This window comes from Ipomoea nil, unplaced genomic scaffold, assembly GCF_001879475.1.
Source record: "Ipomoea nil cultivar Tokyo-kokei standard unplaced genomic scaffold, Asagao_1.1 scaffold0302, whole genome shotgun sequence".
Taxonomy (NCBI): domain Eukaryota; kingdom Viridiplantae; phylum Streptophyta; class Magnoliopsida; order Solanales; family Convolvulaceae; genus Ipomoea; species Ipomoea nil.
The window spans coordinates 638,644-663,418 of record NW_017616730.1 but is presented as its reverse complement, the minus strand read 5'-3'; the positions used below and the strand labels follow the sequence as shown (position 1 = coordinate 663,418).

The following is a 24,775-nucleotide window of genomic DNA, read 5'->3' as shown; positions in this document are numbered from 1 at the left end:
AAGCGTCGTGGACGGGGACGGGCAGCTAAAAAGACAAATTGAAAGTATATATTCGAAAAGTAAAAAATACTATATTCCACTGGTCCACTCTCGAATTTTTCTTTTTGCTTATGTCTCTATAACTCCTGTCCAAGGCTTATTGTACGCAGTAAGCAAATGTCTAGCTTCTGTTCAGCTGAGTTACCATGATCTGTTCAGCTTGAGTTATTATAATTTACATCATCCAGATATTCTGTCGAATTAAGTTGTGGAGCAGCTTTGTTCAGTTGAGTTACTATAATTTACATCATCCAGATATTCTGTCGAATTAAGTTGTGGAGCAACTTTGTTCAGTTGAATTACCATAATTTCCATCATCGAGATATTCTGTCGGATTAAGATGTGGAGTAGCTTTGTTCAGTTGAGTTACCATAATTTACATCATCGAGATATTCTGTCAGACTAAGGTGTGGAGCAGCTTTGTTCAGTTGAGTTACCATAATTTACATCATCGAGTAAGTTACCATAATTTACATCATCGAGACATTCTGTCGGACTAAGGTGTGGAGTAGATTTGTTCAGTTGAGTTACCATAATTTACATCATCGAGATATTCTGTCGGACTAAGGTGTGGAGCAGCTTTGTTCAGTTGAGTTATAATAATTTACATTATCCAAATATTTTGTCGGACTAAGGTGTAGAGCCATTGGAGTTGAAGATTCAACTTATTGAAAAATAATTATAATAATTTAAAAAATTGGACAAACTAATTGAGCTAGTTCAACGGGACCCACTCAAATTTTTTAATAAAACAAAATTGGGAAATTGATTTTTTATTTTTTATTTTTCTAGAATACTTTAGTAGAGAGAAGCATCTCTGGTTTCAGCGGTCTTCGGAGATCAATCTGAGAAGCTTCAACGCAGAGAAATGGGGACGGCTAGAATGATTTCAGCTAACCTAAATCGTATTCGTAACACCTACGCGAAAAGCTATAGCTACTTGAATCCAGTGATTCAGGTTGTGAGTCCTCAGCTAGGTGATCCGTCGATCAAGTACGGCGAATCCCCTAGCTTTTTGATTCAGAGGAGATGGCATATTGGCCACGGTCACTCTCATTCGCACCACCACGATCATCAGGGAGAGGAAGGCGAGAAGATTTTCCGACTCGGCCTAGCCGCCGACGTTGGTTTGGCGACTGCCAAAGCTTTCACCGGTTACGTCTGTGGAAGCACCGCCATTATTGCCGATGCTGCTCATTCCGTCTCCGATGTTGTGAGTACGCGTATCTTTGATTGAATGATGTGCAGCTAACATGACGAGCATGCTGTGTTTTAATTTTATGTTGTGTGTTAGGTTCTGAGTGGGGTGGCATTGCTGTCGTATAAAGCTGCGAAGGCTCCAAAGGACAAGGAACACCCATATGGTCGCTTTTGATCTGTATCTACGCCTTACTCGATTGATATTACATTGTTTATGATATTATGAAACCTGTGTTATCAGCTTTGCATTGGCTTGCTAGCCTCCTATTTCATTGTTTTGATTCCATTGGTTTTGTTTCCTTCTGCTGGAGATTTCTAGTTATTGGATGGTGTGATATGAAATTGTTGGTGATACTTAGACTTTATGGGTTTTAGATTAGATTTTTAGTGTCATTTTCAGGATCATTAGTCTCTGTTCCATAATTGGTTTTCTTCATGTTTCAGGGCATGGTAAATTTGAGACTCTAGGTGCCCTTGGAATTTCAGTTATGCTATTGGCAACCGGGGGAGGCATTGCATGGCATGCTTTAGACATGTTGATGGTATGTGTCGGCTTATTAAGTTGCTTTAGTGTTTGAGTTATTACAACCAGTTAATTAAGAACTCTGGCTATGCCTGAAACTGAATCCATTAACTGATACCTTTTTTGGGGTATATTTTCTACATATAATATGGTTTTTGGGCTTTTGGTTGAAATTTTGCATATTCTTCTGGTAGGGATTGTGGTCAGCAGTGCCTGAAGGGGTTAACCAGTCACTAGCTCATCAACACATCCATGGACACCATCATGGTGGAGGTGGACATCATCATGGAATTGATATGGATCACCCTATTCTTGCTTTGAATATGACTATACTGTCTATAGCTGTTAAGGAAGGGTATGATTTATTTCAATCATTAACATGACAGAATTAGTATCAGGACTTCCTATGGCATGAATTAGTATTGTAACTGGTCAGTCTTCTTGTGTTAGGGTACTTTTATTATATCCTCAGAACTAGTGAATATAAAGATTCTCAACATGATGCATTTTATGTTATGAGTAGTATGAATGTGGTATTGAATGCATGACTAAAAATTTTGTACTGTCATTGAATAGAAACTATTTTTTTCTTTATTTTACTCTGTATTTTATTTTTGCTTCTATATGCTATTTTGATGTTTTTCTCTCTTATAGATTGTATTGGATAACAAAGAGAGCTGGGGAGAGGACAGGGAGTGGGCTAATGAAAGCTAATGCTTGGCATCATCGAGCTGATGCTGTTTCTTCACTAGTTGCTCTTATAGGGGTTGGTAATAACCTTAATCTTCATATAAAGTCTCACTTTGTGCTACTATATTTCCAAGTTTGCGAAATACTACTATGTATATGTTAATTGCTCTTATTGTGTGTTTAGTCCTGGAGGTTTATTTGTGTTTTTTTACCACTGCTCTTTTAAACCTCATGATATTATCATAATTGATTTAACAAACGCATACTGAACTATTCTTCCTGAGATCAGGTGGATCTTTTCTGGGGGTTAAGTTCTTCGATCCTCTTGCTGGACTCATTGTTGCTGGTATGATCCTAAGAGCAGGACTGGAAACTGGTTACCAAAGGTATGTGTTACTCCTTGCTCTTTTCTTCTTTCTAAGAGCTGTGGAAGTATTGTTTCTTTCTTGCTAGCTTGGGTGACCAATGTTGGATGAAGTCTTTTTATGGTTGAATGCATCTCCATCTTGGAAGTGTCTGGTGTGTGGTACCGGGCAAAACACAAATTTAAATATCTAATTGTTATCTTAATTTTTAGCGTCTTGGAATTGGTTGATGCTGCTATCCCCTCACATAATTTGGAGCCTTTTAGAAGCACAATACTACAAGTTGAAGGGGTTAAGGCAAGTTGTCCCTCTCCCAAAACATATAAGCTGTTTTTTAATTTCATAGTGTATACATTTCCTCTTTGCATCAACCCTTCATGGGCTTAAGGAATTTTCACTTCTCATCTTACATGCTCCATCCCTTGGGGTTGGGTGTAGACCACTTGTTCTTAAACTCAAGGCATGGGTTAATGTTTATTTTGCTGTTAGGAATATGTATGATATCACTAATGAGCATCTTGTTAAAAGCAGATGATCATGTAAACAATGCCTTTCCTAAATGGTTTTTTATTTTTTCCTGTTTGACATTTGTAGGGATGCAATCACCTTAGAGGAAGGAGAGCAGGTTCCTTTTTGTATCTTGATGTTAATATTGAGGTTGGTGAATTTCCCTGATACTATTTATAATGCAATTACGGTGTTCTACTTTGTCTCAACAGCTATTACAATTAAAATGATCTAATTTTCCGTTCTTTTTATGCAGGTAGATCCCTTTTCTAGTATTAGTGCTGCACATGAAGTTGGGGAATTTGTTCGACATGAACTTCAGCGGTCACATCCTGAAGTAGTCGAAGTCTTTGTACACATTGGTAAATTTTACTTTATCGTAGAGCTGTTTAGATCTCCTTGATAAATGTCTATCTCTTTCTTCACTTGGTGTCTAGACTTGCACAAGACCACTTATTTGCTCTTTTTGTTACTATCATTTTTCCTTGGCAGATCCTTTAACTTTACATCTTCATCAGCAGAACAACAAACAGATGGGGTGCAAGAATGGAAATTCTTTCGAGCATATAGAGCTCGCTAACAGTGTTTCCAATATTTTGTCATCAAAATTTTCTAAGGTGATACATACATTTTCTCCTTAAAAAAGAAATGAGTTAATTCCATTTTTGGTCTTTAGATTTATAGGTGATAATCCACTTTTAATCTTTTTCTTTTCAAAATATCCTCCTTTCGTCCTAGTATTATTATGGCATGACCATTTTTTATCCACCATTTAAGTTTTCAACTCACTTTGTATAAAAAAAATCAAAATATCCTAATATTTAAGGACATTTCAATGATTTTGTTGATGGATGACCAAAAATGGTCATGGCACAATAATACTGGATCAAAAGGGGATGTTTTGAAAAAGGACTTACACCTATAAATCTAAGATAAAAAATGGAATTAACCCAAAAGAAATTGGGTACAACATGTTTCAGACTAGTCCACATGTTCCAATCTTACAACATAGGTCCTCTTCCTCATTAATACCTAGAATCCATAACATCTTTGTATGGATTTCAGAGAATTGTTGTGGAGCGAATCACACCCCACCTGTTGCAAGGGCAGATATTTCTTCAAGTCGAAGTCTCCATGCCACAGGAACTTTTAATTAGGTACAGATACAGACCGAGTGTTACCTATACCAACTTTTTTGCCACTAGTGGCTAATGTTTTCTGTATTTATGCTTCTTCGTCCAGAGATGCTGAAAAACTTGCCGGTGAGGCAGAGGAACTGATTACTGAGACAGTACCTAATATTGTACAAGTCACCTTCCAGCTCCGATTGGGGCGTCCAACGCCACGACCAACATGTAGTTGAAGGATTTGCACACTACTTTTTGGGAAACTAACCTACAATTTTAACTTTATCCGTCTCGTGGACAAGGATGGTAAAAATATATACTCAACAGTTTTTGCTACAACCCAGGAGATGCATTGGAATATCATCTCATTTTATATGATTTTGTTCAAAGGAAAAGAACAAAGGTTTTCTGCACATGTAACTCGAGCGAACAATATGGTGTACCATTTTTTCTTTTCTATTTGTGCTTAATAAAGTTAAGGGGAGAAATTATAGACATGCTATAAAACCATTAATGTGACACTTTAAACCAACTCCATTTATTATTCTAATTCAACAAAATTCTGTTATTTGAATGAGAATCACATTTTGTCTGACAAAAATAACAAAATGTAGATGAATTTATCAATTTTTAAAAGAATAATAAATCAAATAGAAAGTATTTGACAATATAAAATTAATAATTCAAACTAACATGTTACACTCTTCTGTAAATATTCAATGATGAACTAAGAAATCAACAGCAATAGTACTTCTATTCCAGCATGAAGTACAGTACACTGTCTAACAATCTATACACCGGACTAGCTGATGATAACCTTCCGTATCCTTCGCTCTAATGTGAATTATATCTTCTGGTCATTCTAGTTAATAGTTCGAACTCCTCTTGACAAAACGAATGCTAGAGCCAATCTAATATCAATCGCCAAATCACCAATCCCAAATATTATCAAAACCAAAAATGCCCATAAAATTCAAAGGGCATAGTTTAGAGCATATCTTGCTGGGGCATAGGTTACATGGTGGGCCAGATTAAAGCAATAAATATATCGTTCTATCAGCCATATTCAAAACATCAAATATCACATATCACATTGTATCTAAAAGCAATTAGTACACTCATCTACAACATAGTTATTCAATGCCCAACTTGTGCCCACTGATCAAACTCAAAAATTCAACAAGTAACGTGTGCATAATGTGTTGTTATTTATACCACTTTTAGGTATAAATAACCTTAGAATTCTAAAAAGATAAAATTTCAACAACATTATAAATAGTATAAATAACAATTAGAATATAAAACCACCATAATCAAATATAATCTATTTACACAAAACATCAAATATTAGAATTAATCAAAAAATTAAATAATATAATTCCAATATTTAATTTTGTGTAATTAAATTACATTTGACCACAATAATGTAAATATAACTATTTACATTCAAATTGCTATTTACACCACCTATAAAATTATTTAAAAATTTCACCTTCTTAAAATTATAGTACGAAAAAAATATATTTCTTTTAAAATATAATTCTAAAACGGCTAGAACATTCATGAACTCCACAGAAAATTTGGTGCGAGGACCAATAACTTAAGCCAGCTAACAGTCGGCAAGCCTACCAACGCAAATGGCTAAAATTTCAGTATCCGTCGACCACACCAAACTACATCGCAAGGAGGCGGCGGTACACTAAACGACAGAACGGCAGAAAAAAAAAAGCTTTACATAAACTGAAACCGGGTACAAACAATCGAACAATTCCGAAACTACGCCTATAAAACTACATAAATACTTTATCAAATGACAAATTTTACAAAAATGGAAAAAAAATTGTGCAGATTCAAAATTCTAGATAACTTTATATAAAATACTTTCTTTTATATTTTTTTTATTGAAACATATAAATATTAGAAAGAAGATAATACCAATGACTTTTCACTCTAAAAACAATGACATTACCTTCTTCTCACTTACTCCATAGTTGAGAAGAAGAAGCAATTTTCATCACAAAGTGAAAAGAAAGCAATACTTTTACCTTTTTTTTTACATTCATCAACAAAAACAATTAAAAGAAAATAATACAACTATTCTTTTTAAATCCCCTATTTAAAAAGAAGATACTAACATTAATACTTTACACAACATAATCTAAAATTTAAAATTTAGACAATGATATCACATTCTTGTAAAATCTATACAAAAATATCAATTAACCCTGAATTCAATTGAGATAAAGAGCGGAAATAGCCATCGATCAGATAATTGTAGTCTGGAAGTATTTCCGATCGACATATATCCTTTCCGAATCGATTATCCTCACCTCGATGGCATGTAAACATACAAGTAAAAAAAATTTAAAAAAAAATAAAATAAAATGCAGAGTAGGCTCAGAAGGATCCATTGGTTTTCTAATCACAAGAGAAGTAAATTCTCTCATAAAATAGGTAGATTTTGAACATCACAGCCAGTACTCAAACACAGAATTCAACATCAAACCTAAGAATAAAGTAGTAGCATAAGAGAGATGAAACACTGGATTTACGAGAGATACGGTGAGAAAACCTAGCACAGAGACTATGGAGAGAAGATGTGCGTGAGCTCTATATATATAGGTGCAGTTCAGAGGCAACACCGTCCGTAACGAGATTTAGGGTTAGGATTACTGGGCCTCATATGGAGACCGATTGGGCCGACTTATCTTCATTAGGCTTGGAGCCACTGTCTTCGACAATTTATTGTGTGGACTGTGTCACTATGGTCCACATAATTGAATGGACTATGAATGTATATTTGTAAATGAATTAATACCCAAAATCGTATTCGATTATAGTGGTTTTTTTCAATTTTGTCCTAAACGACTTTGGTGACTTAATGTAGTCTCAGAATTTTGTATTTTTACTCAATTTCGTTCCAGACTTTTGTGTTTTTGATCAATTTAGTCCCTCATTTGTTATTCCGCCCATTTGTTGTTAAATAAATAGACAATTTAGTAATTCATAGACATGTGAAGTGCGAAATCCCTCTTTTTTTATGAATTACTCCCAAAATCACTTATAAAGCTGCGAATATAAAATTTGATTCGTAGGTCTAAGAGTAACTCTGGGTGTAATTCGTGTAAGAAAGAGAGATTTCTCACTTCACAGGTTGAAAGTAAAGAGATGCCAATATTGATATTATTGAATTGTCCCTTTATTTAACACCAATTTGACGGAATAACAAACGGATGACTAAATTGAGCGAAACATAAAAGTCTGGGACTATATTAGGTCACCAAAGTCGTTTATGACGAAATTGAGAAAAATCACTATAGTCGAGGACAATTTTAGGTATTAACTCATTTGTAAATTGAATATACATTATTTGATAATATATAAAAAAAAATTATATTTTTAAATAATATACTTTTAATATATTAAAAATATATTTTTTATTTATAGTTTCACACAAATGTGTGGACCATGGTTCGTGAAATAATGATTGAATGTTTTCAATCATTTTTTGTTCACACAACTGTGTGCGTCATAAATAAAAATAATAAATAAATAAATATATAAATATATATATATATATATATATATATATATATATATATTATTTATATACAAAAAGTATATTATTTAAGTACTAAAAAATAAAAATATATAAATAAGAGCGTCGGATGCGCACTTTGCGCCCACAATGGGCGCGTGTTGGAGCGCGTTAGATTGGCGGCCACTTTGACGCCACAACATATTCATTTGTTTTGTTTTTTCATTTTGTTCTTTCTCCACTACTAGAGATGCTCTTAGAGTCTTAGGGGATCTCCAATAGTGTGAGGATTTTGTGAAGTTTTTACAAGTGTGATTAGAAAAGATAAAATGGGAGGAGAGAAAAATAAATAAATATGAAAAAAAATAAAATTACGCACCCAGGCGGGCGCGAACGTGAGGCGCAACTCTCCCTCTTCACTGGTGGGACCCACCCACTACAAAATTCCAATTTTTGCTGGACAACCCACCCCCCTCTCTCTCTCTCTTCCCTCTCTTTCCTCTACCTCACCCAAATTTCCTCAAAATCTGGTCCAAAAGCCCCTTGTAGGGATGCTCTTAGAGCATCCTTATTAGTGGGAGGGGAGAGAAAAAATTAAAAAAAAAAAACAAAATTGAATTTAAAAAATACAAAATAAAAAAATGAAGTCACGCGCGCCCGCGTGCAGTGCACGCGCCAGGCTTTGGCCAGCTGTGCGCGAAACGCGTATAGCTTTTCTGTTTACTTTTTTCTTTTAATTCTGACATTATTTTCTCATTTGCTTTTTCCATTATCTCATCCCCACATCAAGTATGCTCCTTGGCTTGAGAGATTTCATTCTAAAAAAACTTGAAAAAAATACACTATAGTGGATGCTCTTAGAACAATCTCAACTATGAGATTTTTATACCAGAACTTTTTGTGTCAAGTGGGAAAGGAGGAAAAAAAAAAAAAAAAAAAAAAAAAAAAAAAACACTACATGCACGTTGCACGCACACCAATTGTGTTTCTCTCTTTTTTTTTTTTCCTCTTGCAAACTTCACAAAAAACTCACACTTCGACAGCTTTTTTATTCTCTCTCCTTTCATCTCTCACTTCCGATTCATCCAAAATTATTATTAAACAAAAAATATATATATTAGTGATACTCTTAGACTAGAAGCATAAATGTATTTTTAAAAAATATAATCCAACGCCACGTGCACATTGCGCGTAGCCGGTGGGAACATCAGCCATGTTTGTCTTAAAAAAAAAAAAAGTTATGTATCTTTGTAAAATGTACAATTTAGTCTATAAACATTGAATAAAAATAGAGTACAGTTGTTACAATGTTTTACTAATTTTGGATGAAGTTGATCTCACCACCCAAATGAAGTAATGAAGACCAAATAACTAAACTAAAGTTGTATCTCAACAGCTTCAAAGACGCCAGGCACTAATTCACAAAGATCATACATCTTTCTGTCACGGTAATACACAAAAATATAATCCCAATGCCTTGAATTGCCATTCATCTTCAAGCTTTCGTTAAATTCCTTACCATCATTCTTCTCATTTGCTTCCTTCTTAATTATCCACCAAACGTTTACTCCTCTGAGAAGAGCTCGTTGAGGTTGAACTCTCGTTTCTGCGTTTTCTTTTCGTTCTTGCTTCCATGAAACCATATGCAATCGCTTCCAGTGCTCTTGCACTCGGTTTGTATCTACTACTTCGCCTCTCGCAAGTTATGATGGGAGGTTCGGGTTCCTCTGTAATGGCTCCCGCATTAATGGATTCTAGAATCTCAGAATGCTGCTCAGCTGACAGGGAATCGGGATTGTTCAGCGTGTTCATAGAGAGCCCTTGATCGTCTTCTGGATTATCCAAGATAGAGTTTTTATGTGATTGTTCGGAGGCTAGACTGTTTTCGAGAAGATTTCTTGCATGTATTTCTCCTTGGCTGCTCAAGAAAGAAGTGTCATCTGATGAAAAGTTCTGGGATGGTTGAGCATCTGGGAGGCTCGATTGAGACTCGAGTTTTGCTTCCTTTATGTACTTGTTCTCGGTTTTGTGATTTGAGATGGATACAAATCGAGGTTTTGCTTCTGTGATCAATGAAACTGGACCATTAGGCAATTCTTCATCCTTTGAAATGCTAGTTATATCGTTATCTGCATCACCATATACTTCTTCGATGTTACCAAAATCCATGGGATCCGATCCATGATTTTCTTCGCTTGAATCTGAACTCAAACGATCGAGAGGCAAACTTCTCGTTTCCCATACTTTATTGCCACTCCCTACTCCAGTAAACAGGCTGGTATCCACTACTGTGAATTCCATTGAATGTTGATTTCTTGCAGGATTGTTTTGCTGCTCCTGTGAAACCTCGGGATTTATCGTGTGTTTCTCCTCCTGTTCTTCGTCGTTATAAGCATTGATGACTTCTTGTTCGAGAAGGCTGGGCTCTGATGCAACTTTGTTGAGAACATCAGAAATGGAGTTGAAAAAGTGAGTTCCTTTCGTTAAACTCCTCGAGAATTTGCTAACATCTGGCACGAGAAACACTAACGACTGCTTGGTACCAGCAGAGGATAGATCACTAGGCTGCTCTGAGTGCCATCCCCTAGCTAAAAGACGGGGCCAAACAGCATCCCAGAAAAGTTCATTCAACTCGGCTTTTCTTAGTCGAAAATTACCTGTCAGAAAGTTTAGAATCTCGGTTGCTGTGAGAGAGGAGCATGGTTTCGTGTTCTGTAGTCTAGAACGAACAGGGAGCGACTGAATGGCTTTCGTATAATCCATGGAAGTTCCAGTAAGATCCCGCTTCCCTTTCCCAATGGCTATAGCCTCAACTAGATTCTCGATGCCAACTTTTTCCCTTAACGAAAACACATACTCTTCCAGCGTAATATTCCCATCTCCCAACAATTTCGAAGCCTAGGCAATATTCAAAACTCTCAGTAATCAGAATAAGCTGAAAATGTGCATTTTAGTGCTTAAAGTATATATATGCAACAACCAAGAGCTTTTAGAAAGACCTTAAATTCTTCGTCAATCTACAAAAAGGGTTTAAGAAACGATAAAAATTGGTTCCATATGTGGCATCAGAAGAACCTTTTTTCCCAACAATTGTACTGAGGTAAAACATGATAGAAAACATAACATAACATAACATGTCATTTTAAGGTAGTCTCAACTTTCACTCTCGTTTTTCAGATAGCAAGAATCATTGCACGCTAAATTTCAAGAACGATAAGCAACCACCAACACTTGCTTCATAAAAATCCTGCCTTTGCAGGCCCGTGAAACTGAAATAACTATAAGTAACTAGATACTTACAATACATGCAAGCATGAACCGATAAGAGAATAAAGTCGGGTAGTGATGAGTGATAACTAACTTATTAGAGGGCGTTCAAAACAGATGTATTTGTATTGCAATATAGTCAGTTACTGAATTAGACACGAAAAGGTATGAATTAGCACATCCTAAAAGACAATCCAAATGTACCTTAATCAACATGGAAAGGCATTCCTCGGAGACACAAGAAGATAAACGTGACAAGAGCTCCTGCTGCCTCCCGCCCATGAAAAGCCTTTGGCCAGAAATGCACCGCCTGCCTCTTAGCTTGCGACTGTCTGACCACTTTTGGTAGTCTTTAGACTTATAAAACTTCCCGTAGTAATAGGATAATATATCTCCCATCTCCTTACCCCCTACAAACCTTTTAATAATAGCAAGATTTTTCCCAAAGATATATAAGCCAAGGAGAAAGCTCGAATGTTCAATTTGCTTCCAACACTTATTAGGTAAGCCTGGAACGAGATGGAAGCCATCACAATTACCCAAATGTGCTTTCCTTTCTTGAAGATTTAGTAAGCCCGCTGTTTTCCCATTGTCTATAACGTTATGTGGAGATTCAATTTCGAGCTCTCCATCTACATTAATCAAAGTAGTCTGTCCGTTTTCAGGTCCTACAGAGTGATCCTGGTTACTTTCAACCACATGATTGTTAGTAGTATCTATGATATTCACTTGAGCTTTGTTATATATCCACTTGACTGGAACAGGTAAACCGAGTGAGAAAGAATCAGAAGTATCCACTTCAATGCCTGCATTAAACGATGTTTCTGTAAGTTTCCCGCGATCACATTCCAATATCTGAGGGATTTCTGCCTGGTATTCAGCTCCAATTCGAGGAAACACCTTACGATCCCCACAAACAGAATCTGTGCCAGAAGATTTCTTGGAAGGGAAGCGTTCTGAAGATTTATTGGCAATGTCCTCCATAAACCTAGTAAACTTATCTGCACACAATCAAAATCAAAACTTTGGACTATGAAATGATTGGGTAATCACACAAAACCGATAAAAACCAAAAACAAAACTATTAAACTTTTCTGCATGTCCCAAAGATGTGTTTATATGTTCTTGCAAAATGTGGTGCTGTTGCATATACTTTTGAATGAAATTCGTAACTTCTTTTTTTAGAATGATGATCAATAAACATGATAGTAGACCTTATGAGCTTATCAACTCTCAAAGGAAGACAAAATTTCAGTAAGAACTAGAGCTCAACTGTTCAAAATCCCAACTTTAACAATCATATTCCCTTTGATCATAGTTTGTGATAGATTAACTGCCAACTTAACTGAAAGAAACTGCAGCCTGAATTCCAGATCCATTTCCTAATCGAAACACAACCATTTCATATATAAATCCCACACATTTTATATTACCTACATATTCAAGAACTCCCAGCAGTTCAAAACAAACATCACACTCTTACAATCATACAATGATAGGAATCTATGCGTCATCATCGGCATTAAGATTAACAAAACAAAAACTCTAAGAAACCCACAATCAAGATTAAACCCAGCAATCAAAATCTCCATTCAATCCCATAAAAACAATCAAAATCACTTCCAAACTTGCACAACAACACAAGTTTGTCGTATACGGAGTACATTATATTTTGTATATGCTTACTAAGCAACGAAGCTGAACAAAACATTGATAAAGAAGCAGAGGAGAAGATGAAGAGATTTATCGTAGAGTTTCAATGATTATGCATCATCCGTGCATCAATTGACATTTCTTGTCAACCGTAGAAAACATTTAAAAAAAAAAAAAGTTTATGCAAAAAAACAAATACGCAAAAATAAAGCTATGGGTATACATGTCAGATAGGAATGGTATATAAAGAATTCACCTTTAACAGTTTCAGACGAGTGATGACACGCGAAGAGGTTTCATGGAGTACGAAGGCTAAGCTCTTGACAGGAGGACTTGGCGAGAGGGGAGAGAGAGAGAGAAAAAAAAAAAATTGTTTTTTGTTTTTTATTTTTGCAGTTTTGTTTCTTCGTATTGCTGTCTATAATACAAAGAGTATATATGGACGGGTTACGTTCTATTCGGTTCCGTTTGCGGTTTGTGTATCATCCGACCGGGTTCGAAAGCATATGTGAATGGGCAATTTTACCCTTGTCTGCTCAAAGTGGTGTTCCAAACAAGGGAAAGGAGGAAGAAGATTTGCCGGTAGTAGGATTATCTTCTAGAATTAGCAATTTTTCTGATTGAGGAATACTAAAGAAAATTATCCTAAATAATTTGTTGGGTACTTATAAGAGAATTTTTGAGAACTTACAATATATATGGGAGATGAAGCGAGGAGGAGGTAAGCGACCTGCAACTCTATTAGGCTCTGAACAACTCTTCAAATTGAGAAATACTAAAAAAAACACCCTAAATAATTTGTTGGGTAACTATAGGAGTATACTCGAGAACTTACGACGCATAGGCGAGATGAAGTGAGGAGGAGGTAAGCGTATATGCACATCTATTATGCTCGGAGCAACTCTTCAAATTGAGGAATACTAAAAAATTACCCTAAATAATTTGTTGGATAATTATAGGAGGATACTCGAGAACTTACAACGCATATATAGGCGATATGAAGCAAGGATGAGGTATAGCGTATCTGTAACTCTATTCTGCTCGGAGCATTTCTTCAAATTGAGGAATACTAAAAAAATTACCCTAAATAATTTGTTGAGTAACTATAGGAGGATACTCGAGAACTTACAACGTATAGGCGAGATGAAGCAATGAGGAGGTAAGCGTATCTGCAACTCTATTAGGGCATCCTCAATAATGTGAAGATTTTGAAGGGATTTTATAGGTGTGACTAGGAAAAAGAAAAATGAGGAGAAGGGAAAGGGGGGGGGGGGGGAGGGGGGGGGGGAAGCAAAACAAAATAATGAAAAAGGAAATTAAAAAAAAACATTCAGATTACGCACCTAGCGGGCACGTGAGTGCAAGCGCCCGCTGTGCGCTTGTTTTGCTGCGCACGCGGCAACTTTAATTCCTTTTGATTTTTTTTTTTTTGTAGGACCCACTGCTCTGATAAAATCCTTGGTTTTGCAGGAGGTACCCAAATTTCTCTTTCTCTCTTCCAAGTCAGCATGTTTGTTCTTAAAAACTGTGAAAATCCCCTTATTGGGGTTGCCCTTATGCTCAGAGCAAGGGTGCAAACCAAAATAATGAAAAAGGAAATTAAAAAAAAAAACATTCAGATTACGCACATAGCACGCGCCCGCTGTGCGCTTGTTTTGCTGCACACGCGGCAACTTTAATTCCTTTTGATTTTTTTTTGTGGGACCCACTGCTCTAATAAAATCCTTGGTTTTGTAGGAGGTACCCAAATCTTCTCCTTCTCTCTTCCAAGTCAGCATGTTTGTTCTTAAAAATTGTGAAGATTCCCTTACTGGGGTTGCCCATATGCTCAGAGCAAGGGCGCGCGCGTGCGCGGGGGGGGGGGGGGGGAGGGGGAAGCAAAACAAAATAATGAAAGAGGAAATTTAAAAAAAAAAAACATTCAGATTACGCACCTAGCGTGCGCGTGGAGTGCAGGCGCCCGCTGTGCGCTTGTTTTGCTGCGCACGCAGCAACTTTAATTCCTTTTGAATTTTTTTGTGGGACCCACTGCTCTGATAAAATCCTTGGTTTTGCATGAGGTACCCAAATCTTCTCTTTTTTCTCCTTATCTCTTCCAAGTCAGCATGTTTGTTCTTAAAAATTGTGAAGATCCCCTTATGCTCAGAGCAAGGGGGGGGGGGGGGAAGCAAAACAAAATAATGAAAGAGGAAATTTAAAAAAAAAACATTCAGATTACGCACCTAGCGTGCGCGTGGAGTGCACGCGCCCGCTGTGCGCTTGTTTTGCTGCGCACGCAGCAACTTTAATTCCTTTTGAATTTTTTTTGTGGGACCCACTGCTCTGATAAAATCCTTGGTTTTGCAGGAGGTACCCAAATCTTCTCTTTCTTCTCCTTCTCTCTTCCAAGTCAGCATGTTGTTCTTAAAAACTGTGAAGATCCCCTTATTGGGGTTGCCCTTATGCTCAAAGCAACTCTTCAAATTGAGGAATACTATAAAAATTATACTAAATAATTTATTGGGTAACTATAGGAGGATACTTGAGAACTTACAACGCATAGGCGAGATGAAGCGAGGAAGAGGTAAGAGTATCTGCACCTCTATTATGGTCGGAGCAACTCTTCAAATTGAGGAATACTAAAAAAATTACCCTAAATAATTTGTTGGGTAACTATAGGATGATAATCGAGAACTTACGATGCATATATAGGCGAGATGAAGCGAGGAGGAGGTATAGCGTATCTGCAACTCTATTTTGCTCCATGCATGGATGATGGAGATGTCGCCTCATAACTTGCTTACAAGCTTCCAATATATTTCGTAAAGGCCCTTGTGAGATATCGCCTCCTATCAGTCAAGTGACTACGATTGATTTTAATGACACTTTAGGACAACTAAGAAATCACTTTTCTCTTGAACAAGTTGAAATCCGCTAAACACAATATACTAATACAAGCCTCCGATTCATCTACATTGCACCAACCAATATCATGTCTAAACCCTACAACGCGCAAACCTTTATCATTACGGATTAAACCTCGTATCCAACTAGGGTGTCAATGTGGGTTGAGCTGTCCCACCGAGGGCTTTAATTTTTGCAGATTTTTACTGGGCAGCTCGCGTGCCATAATTCTTCAATCCTTGCTCGCATCATGCACGCTCGCGAGCCAACTTAAAAAATATTATTATATATTAATATGGTTGAGTTGCGGTCCACAAAATCCACATTTTCACGAGCTAAAAAATTTAGGCCTTAACCTCTCTGATTTAAGATGGCTTGCGCGTTTTTGCCCACTTGACACCCTAAATCCAACCCAACTCTCAAGCCCTCTACAATATTCATTAATATTCAATTTAACCCATCTAGAATGGGGTTTAAGAAAGTGGCCTAAAAGAATTGTTAAAATGTCTATATACTAGGATAGTTATGCTGTGCATCCGTATGCATCATGCATGGTGCATACGGATGCCAAAACGATGTCGTTTTATTAAAAAACGCGCGTCTCCCCTTTTAAAAAAATTCAGGTTCGATTCTCAGCAACAACATTATATTGTTCATTCATTCTGGAATTTTAGTTCATAGATTATGGAATTATAGTTTATTGATTATGGAATTATAGTTCATCGATTATGGAATTGTAGTTCACCGATTCTGAAATTTTAGTTTATAGATTATGAAATTTTAGTTCATTCATTCTGAAATTTTTAGTTCATAGATTAGATTATGGAATTATAATTCATCGATTATGGAATTTTAGTTCATATGTTGTTGCTGGGAATCGAACCTGATTTTTTTTTTTAAGGGGGGACGCGCGTTTTATTAAAACGACGTCGTTTTTGCATCCGTATGCACCATGCATGGTGCATACGGATGCACAACATAATTTGCCTATATACTACGTATTATCTTAGGAATAATCCATTCATGTTTAAACCCATTATATGGACCTCTATCGGCCTAAGAAAAATCCATTCGAAGAATGATCCATAAGCCCAATATAGGATATGCAGTCGTTATATTATAGACCGCGGTGCATGTACACCGCGGTCAAAAACGACACCGTTTTTTTAAGTAAAGAAACGGCCCGCCGTTAGAGTTAACGGAGTCCGCTTGTTTGGTGTATTAAACACCAACTGACACTACAGTATATCTAAACCGACACTGCAGTTATATCAAAATGATACTGTAGTTATAGTGAAATGAAACTGCAGTGTATTTAAACGGAAACTGAATAACATTTCACATATTTGAGTGTATATTGTACAATGAAGCTGTAATTATATCAAAATGATCATGTAGTTGTGTTTTAATGAAACTATAGTGTATATAAAATAAAATTAAATAACATTTTCACATATTTGAGTCTATAAATATCGAATGAAACTATAGTTATATCGAAATGAAACTGTAGTTGTGTTCAACTGAAACTGCAGTGTATACAAAATGACACTGAATAACAGAGTTACTTTTTGCAAAAGGGTGCGAAACGGCGGAAACAAACACCGTTAATTTTCATTTAATAAAAAAGACGCGCGGTGCATAATCGATTATGCACCGCGGTGCATAATATAATTTGCCAGGATATGTAATTGGAGTAAATCCCAGCCTAATATAGTAGTAGAATGGGCTGTTTGAAAGAATGGCCCAATGTATTGACATGCAATGACTACCACTAAAACACACTACTATGAGCAAAATCCTTATAAGTAAAGAATGTATATTAGAGCAACTCCATCATACATTTATTTATAATTTTTTATATACATAGAGGAGAGTAGGGATGAATTAAAGGCGAGATAAGTGACAAAAGCGACGAAAGAGAAAAAAACTATATTTGCAGTAAAAATAATTTTTGTGAGCCCACGAAATAAAAATAATAATAATAATTGCATTAGTGCACGTTTTGTGCACCAACTGTGTCTATCGGGCACGTACACTGCACATGTTTTCTAGGTGCATAAAGTATCTGTTTTTTTTTAATGATAATAAAATTTTTTTCTCTTTCAATTGGGCTGCAAAAACTTGAGGTTGCTCTTACCAAATAAGAATGCATTTGTGTCAAAGAGTCTATTTAAACAAAATTTATTTAGAGCGATGAGAGGGTAATGTTATAAGATTCAATGAAAGTTAAAAAATTTGATTTTAAAGCTTCTTCCTTTGAGAGTATTGAGTTTTATTTTGTGTATCGATCTGCAAATTGAGTGGTTCATGAGTTAGCTAATGTTGTTCAATCTTTGTATGTAGTGGCTTGTCTCTCTTCTCACTTTTTTGTATGAGTTAATTCATTTCTATGGATGAAGTGTTTTTTGGTTTTGTTTTGTTTTTTCTAAAGGGTTAGCAGTTATTTTAGTAGCTTATGATAATTAATAAGTAAACTATTCATATAACTATGGTAAGGTTTGATATTCATGTTAAAGAGTTATTGTCCCTCGAATAAGAATCAAACTTTGTGAGTAAAATGGTGGTGTAATTATAGTGGGTTTCAATTTGATTAATCCTAGTTAGAGACATACATTTTGAATTGTGTTTCAAGTGTTTTGTCGGGTAGCTTAGCTTGCACACTGCCAGAAGCACACGTGGACCACATTTATTCGTCCACATCTTTCATATTTACATTATTATATGATTAAAGCATACTTAAACTAGTAAGATTAGCTAATAGCTACCAATTATAGCAAATAAAATGTTAAAAAAATATGAAAGAGGGGACTATGTCAATGCTAAATAAAGTACAAGCACATGATCGATCACACTGTATCCATACACGACAAACAACTTTAAAAAATATTTATTGACCCCGAAATTGGCAATGGAGTAAGTATAGTGTATAATTTTCATATCAAAATATCATATTAGTCTGTATAATTTGTTCAGTCCATCTAGATTGATCAACTGTGAAAAGCTTTGCTTCTATTCCTTTTTTTTTTTTTTTTTCCAATCAAATAAATTTTTTTTTATAACTACAATCTAACCTTATTTAGGATAATTATGTTCTTCTGTTTAGAATGATAAGAATGATATTGTTGGTTTTATAATTTTTGAGTAATCCACGACTATCCAACATTATTGTTAAAATCATGAGTATATGGGAAATTATCGAGAAAATAAATGGTAGAAATTTAAAGAGGATGAATATGTTTTATGAATATTGTATGTAAATAGTAAAAATTGTTTTTCCTTTTTCCTCTATTTATATATGTTTTGGGCTTAGAACCCTACAAGAATAAGAATCTTAGACTGTTAAGAATCGTTATTATATAGAGAATAATAAGTCCTAATTCTATTACATAGTGTAATTTTGATTACATTATGAATACTAAGCTCAATCTTTATTAAACCACACAAAACATATATGTATATAGGCACACAAAACATAAAAGCGATTATGCATACATCTATAAAGGGATTCATAGTAAATCGCGTATAGATTCAAAATAGTAACGTGTCAGTATTTGAGAGCTTCACGAGATTTGGCTTTCCATTCTTAGTAGAATAATGGATGATAATATAGAAGGACAAAAATACAGTTTTTCTTCCGGCGACGACGATGGGGTGATGATGATGAGAGAGCAAGATCGGCTGCTGCCGATCGCCAACGTCGGCCGGATTATGAAGCAGATATTGCCGCCGAATGCGAAGATCTCGAAAGAAGCTAAAGAGACCATGCAAGAATGCGTCTCGGAGTTCATCGGCTTCGTCACCGGAGAGGCGTCGGAGAAGTGCCGCAGGGAGAAGCGCAAGACGTTGAACGGCGACGATGTTTGCTGGGCGCTGGGGAGCCTAGGGTTCGACGATTATGCTCCGCCGGTGAGGACGTATTTGCATAGGTATAGACAGGTGGAAAGAGAAAAAGCTGGCGAGCATAAAGCCGCCGGAAACAATGGAGGAAGGAAAGGTTTGGCTGAGGAACCGGCGGCCGGCGACGACAATTACTTGAAAGGTGAACCGGCGGTTGTAAGATACTCTTCGTCTGAAACTACTACTGTGTGTCATAACTCCTTCCAGCTTCATCATCAGTTTCATTGATAATGATAATCCTTTGTTTATTTAATTTCTTTCCTGATTGTAATTCTTTTCAGTTCCATTATCTCGGACCAATTCAAATGTTTAATTTTGAGAAGAAAATTTCATTTTAGGTAATTATCTCATTCACACCTGATACTCTGATACCAGCATTTGCATAGGTAATTTCATTTTAACTTCATTTTTAGTAATAAACCAACTTGATTGCCGCCAGTGGTATTGTACTCTCATACCTTAACAAAGGTCGAGAGTTTGAACTGGTCATTTCGTATCGAAAAACCAATCTAGTCAATGTTTTTTCCAGACTATCGTTACCGCACGGGCTTAAAGATGCCTCATGCCCTGACCAAACATAACTTCATGTTGTAATTAATTTTAATTTTCAAGTTGTTATAATTAACTTGTTCTTGTGCTTTATATATATTGACCGGAATTTGTAGGGTTTCAGTTATAACTTTATGCCTCGGGCCAAGCTACTAGGTCAACCTTCCAATGGGTTGAACACGTATTTTGAGTCAAATTTTATGTTTAGATTTACTAATAAGTAATAATTATGTCTTGTCTAATTATCCCATTATCCTTTCATGTTTAATTTTGGTAATATTGCATTTGAATATGATTTCAATCTTGGCTAGATTTTTTTGATGCACTTAAAAGAAATGGCCTTTGGAGAAGTACAATAATTATTAGTCTTAAGATGATAAGTATATGCTAACTAATCAAATTTTACATCAGTTTTTTACATGAGTAATATATATATATATATATATATATATATATATATATATATATATATATATATATATATATATATATATATATATATATATATTAAATTGGGGCCCTGCTCTCACTGAGTTTCCATGTAGCATAGGAGATGATAGATTTGAGATGCTCAAGACTGGGAGTAAAGCCTAAAATTACATATGGCATGATCACACCTTATTACAACTTGGCTAACTTGGTACCCTCTTATTGGCAATGGTGGTTGGTCGATTAGGCAATATCTATTATGACCTATTTGTCTATTGTACGTTGCAGGCCGGCATAGGTCAACTAGTTAAGTTACTGCAAGTTTAGTCATGTATTGGGAAGTGATGGTTAGGGTTATCGCGACCGAAGACGGGAGGTTCTTGAGCTCATAAATGCTCTAAAGAGAGAGTTAAAAGTCACACCTTAAAGCATCTAGCAGAAGATTTATAAAATATTGGAAGGAACACATGCCAAGAGGTCGTCATGTGCACCACATGTCCACATGTCCTTCATGCATTCGACATCTCAGCTCGGAGGCCTATGGAGAAGTGGACATGTGCTGAAGTATATGTGATTAGCCAATGATCATCAAACTTGGTCACCAATGTGCCCTTCTAAGGGCTTATTACACCGTGGGCTCGGGCTCTAACCGACCATGTCAGGTCAGTAATGTGCTATTCTCGTGTCAGACCAGAACAACGACGGCCCACCACGACCTGTAGAGTTGAGTCCGAGCATGTATTTCATAGGTATGAGTCAGTATGCCGTTGTATATTCCCCAACAACAAGTTACATTTTAATATATTAAAAATACATTATTTGTATACTGAATGTATATTTTTTGATAGTATATACATAATAATGTATTTTCCATGAATACAATTTATATTTTTAAATAATATACTAAAAGTATATTATTTGTATACTGAATGTACATTATTTGATAGTATATAAAATAATGTATTTTTAATACTCAAATATAAAGTACATTTTTAATATACTAAAGTTACATTATTGGGGTATTGAATGTACATTATTTCATAGTATACAAAATAATATATTTTTAATATGCGAATAATGTACTTTTAGTATATTAAAAAAAATATTTTTCTTATAATTTATACATCACTATGTGGACCATGATCAATATAATAATTTGCTTATGGATCGTAATGGGCTAGATTTATAATTCATTTTGCAAAAGGCCAATTTGTATCCACAAGAATGAGTCGTTATGCTGTGCATCCGTGTGCACCATGCATGGTGCACACGGATAGAAAAACGACGTCGTTTTGATGTCGACTTAAAAAAAATCAGAGTTGGATAGCTGTACATCCAAAATTGCATAACTATATATTCAGAATTGCATAACTACACATCCATAACTTCATTACTATACATCCAGAATTGCATAACTACACATCCATAACTTCATAACTATAAATCCAGAATTGCATAACTTCATAACTATACATTCAGAATTGCATAACTACTCATCCATAATTTCATAACTATAAATCCAGAATTGCATAACTATACACCCATAATTTCATAACTATACATTCAGAAATTATGCACAACATAATGTTGTTGACTAAAATCGAAACTGAATTATTTTTTTAAAAAAAATTAGACGCGTTTTTAGTCAAAACGACGTCGTTTTTGCATCCGTATGCACCATGCATGGTGCACACGGATGCACGACATAATTTGCCTACAGTAATTCACATACGTACATGCATCCTCGTCAACAATTCAACAAAAATGGCGTCGTTTTATTTAAATAAAAAAATAATAATTTTCGATTGCCGTTAGTTACGTAAACATATGTTCATAATTTTATAATTTTACATTCTGAATTTATAGTTATGAAATTATGGATGTGTAGTTATGCAATTCTGGATTTATAGTTATGAAGTTATGGATGTGTAATTATGTATGCAATTCTGAATATATAGTTATGAAGTTATAATTTCACATTCTGAATGTACAGTTATGAAGTTATGGATGTGTAGTTATGCAATTCTGAATGTATAGTTATGAAGTTATGAATGTGTAGTTATGCATGTAATTCTGAATGTATAGTTATGAAGTTATGGATGTGTAGTTATGCAATTCTTAATGTATAGTTATGAAGTTATGGATGTGTACTTATGTATGCAATTCTAAATGTATAGTTATGAAGTTATGGATGTGTAGTTATGCAATTCGGGATTTATAGTTATGCAATTTTGTAATATTAAGTTTAATTAGTATTAGTATACAAAATTTATATATTTAGAAACTACACTAATAGCACTATTAAACACCAAAAAAAAATCAAATTTAAAAATAAGTAAAAAATATATATTAAAGAAAATATACAAAGAAGAAAAAATTAATTTGACCCAATAAATAGTAAGTATGGTAGATAAAATAGGACAGGGGAAGTATTTATTAACATCTTAATTATTATATAAATTGAATATATATCTTTCTAAAAAAAAATGAATATATATTGCAGTAGATTTTATGCAAGAAAAGAGTTTTCAAAAAATAATAAAAAGGAAATTTAGAAAAAATGTCAAGTCATCATTCACGTCAACATGCAACCTGCTAAATGGAGTGTTAACCTACTATCAGGTGAAATTGCATACATTTGGAGTGTTGAGTGAACTAATTGTACTTTTTTTTTTCTTTCTTTCAGGGGCTAAAGTGCACTTTCACATTTCGTTCAATGGTCAATTTGAACCTATTCCTTTTTAATATATTAAAAATACATTATTTGTGTAATGAATGTACAATATTTAATAGTACACAAAATAATGTGTTTTCAGTATACAATGTACATTTTTAAAGTACTAAAAGTACATTATTTGTGTACTGAATGTACAATATTTGAAATTATACAAAATAATGTGTTTTCAGTACTCAAACAATGTATTTTCTATGAATACAACGTACATTTTTAAAGTACTAAAACAACGCCGTTTTCATGTGGTTGAGTAACGGTGCCGTTAGTGGCACTGTTATCCTCCATAATATGATAATTTCTATAATGTAGATTCATAAAATCTATATAGATTCATCATTTCTAAACTGTAGATTCATAATTTTTATACCATAGATTTATAATTTAAATATAGTAGATTAATAATTTCTATAATGTAGATTCATAAAATCTATATTGTAGATTCATAATTTTTAAACGGTAGATTCATAATTTTTATACCATAGATTTATAATTTAAATATAGTAGATTCATAATTTCTATACAGTAGATTCATAATTTCTATACTGCATATTCATAATTTCTAAACGGTATAATTATCAAATTATGAACATATAGTTTTGTGATTTGTGAATACAGAGTTCAGCAATTGGAATATGAACATCGAAAATTATAAACATATAGCTCTATAATTATGAACATATATTTATAAAATTATGAACATATAGCTCTATCACATGTTTACAAACCTAATACTGTAGATTCATAATTTCTATACAGTAAATTCATAATTTCTAAACTGTGCGATTGCAAAGAGAGAAACGTCATTAACAATAAGTGAAAAATAATTTTTTTTTTTAATTAGAACGATATCGTTTTCAACGAAAACAACACCATTGTGAAATTGTGCCCACTTTACAAGATCAATAGTTATGCTGTGCAACCGAATGTACCATGCGCATGGTGCATACGGTTCAAAACGACGTCGTTTTGATTAAAAACGCGTGTCCCACTTTAAAAAAAAAAACCAGGTTCGACTCTCAGCAATAACATTATTGTGGATATATAGTTATGAAATTGTGGATATATAGTTATGAAATTATGGTTATATAGTTATGAATTTATGGATATTTAGTTCATTCATTGTGGATATTTAGTTCAATCATATATTGTGGATATTTAGCTCATTCATTGTGGATTTTTACTTCATTCATTCATTCATTGTGGATTTTTACTTCATTCATTCATTCATTGTGGATTTTTACTTCATTCATTCACTGTGGATATATAGTTATGAAATTCTGGATATATAGTTATGAAATTGTGGTTATATAGTTATGAATTTATGGATATTTAGTTCATTCATTGTGGATATTTAGTTCAATCATATATTGTGGA

The 24,775-nt window shown here is 34.6% G+C and overlaps 3 protein-coding genes across 3 annotated transcripts; 2 read left to right on the top strand and 1 right to left on the bottom strand.

Annotated features, from left to right (window-relative positions):
- Window positions 1-811: 811 nt before the first annotated feature.
- On the top strand, window positions 812-4,948 carry LOC109160348 (metal tolerance protein 2). The gene is made up of 12 exons (XM_019308682.1): window positions 812-1,252; window positions 1,334-1,403; window positions 1,684-1,781; window positions 1,957-2,117; window positions 2,417-2,532; window positions 2,742-2,838; window positions 3,030-3,114; window positions 3,412-3,474; window positions 3,581-3,686; window positions 3,817-3,941; window positions 4,390-4,481; window positions 4,567-4,948. Exons 1-12 carry the CDS (start codon window positions 908-910, stop codon window positions 4,685-4,687), a joined length of 1,479 nt encoding a protein of 492 aa, XP_019164227.1. The 5' UTR covers window positions 812-907; the 3' UTR covers window positions 4,688-4,948.
- A 4,586-nt stretch (window positions 4,949-9,534) lies between these two features.
- LOC109158686 lies at window positions 9,535-12,635 on the bottom strand. Its single transcript, XM_019306585.1, has 3 exons — window positions 12,530-12,635; window positions 11,461-12,257; window positions 9,535-10,887 (listed from the first exon to the last, which is right to left on the bottom strand). The coding sequence occupies exons 1-3, from the start codon at window positions 12,633-12,635 to the stop codon at window positions 9,535-9,537; spliced, it is 2,256 nt and encodes a 751-aa protein (XP_019162130.1).
- A 6,751-nt stretch (window positions 12,636-19,386) lies between these two features.
- On the top strand, window positions 19,387-19,917 carry LOC109158677 (nuclear transcription factor Y subunit B-5). Its single transcript, XM_019306573.1, has one exon. The coding sequence runs from the start codon at window positions 19,387-19,389 to the stop codon at window positions 19,915-19,917; it is 531 nt and encodes a 176-aa protein (XP_019162118.1).
- The last annotated feature ends 4,858 nt before the right edge of the window (window positions 19,918-24,775 follow it).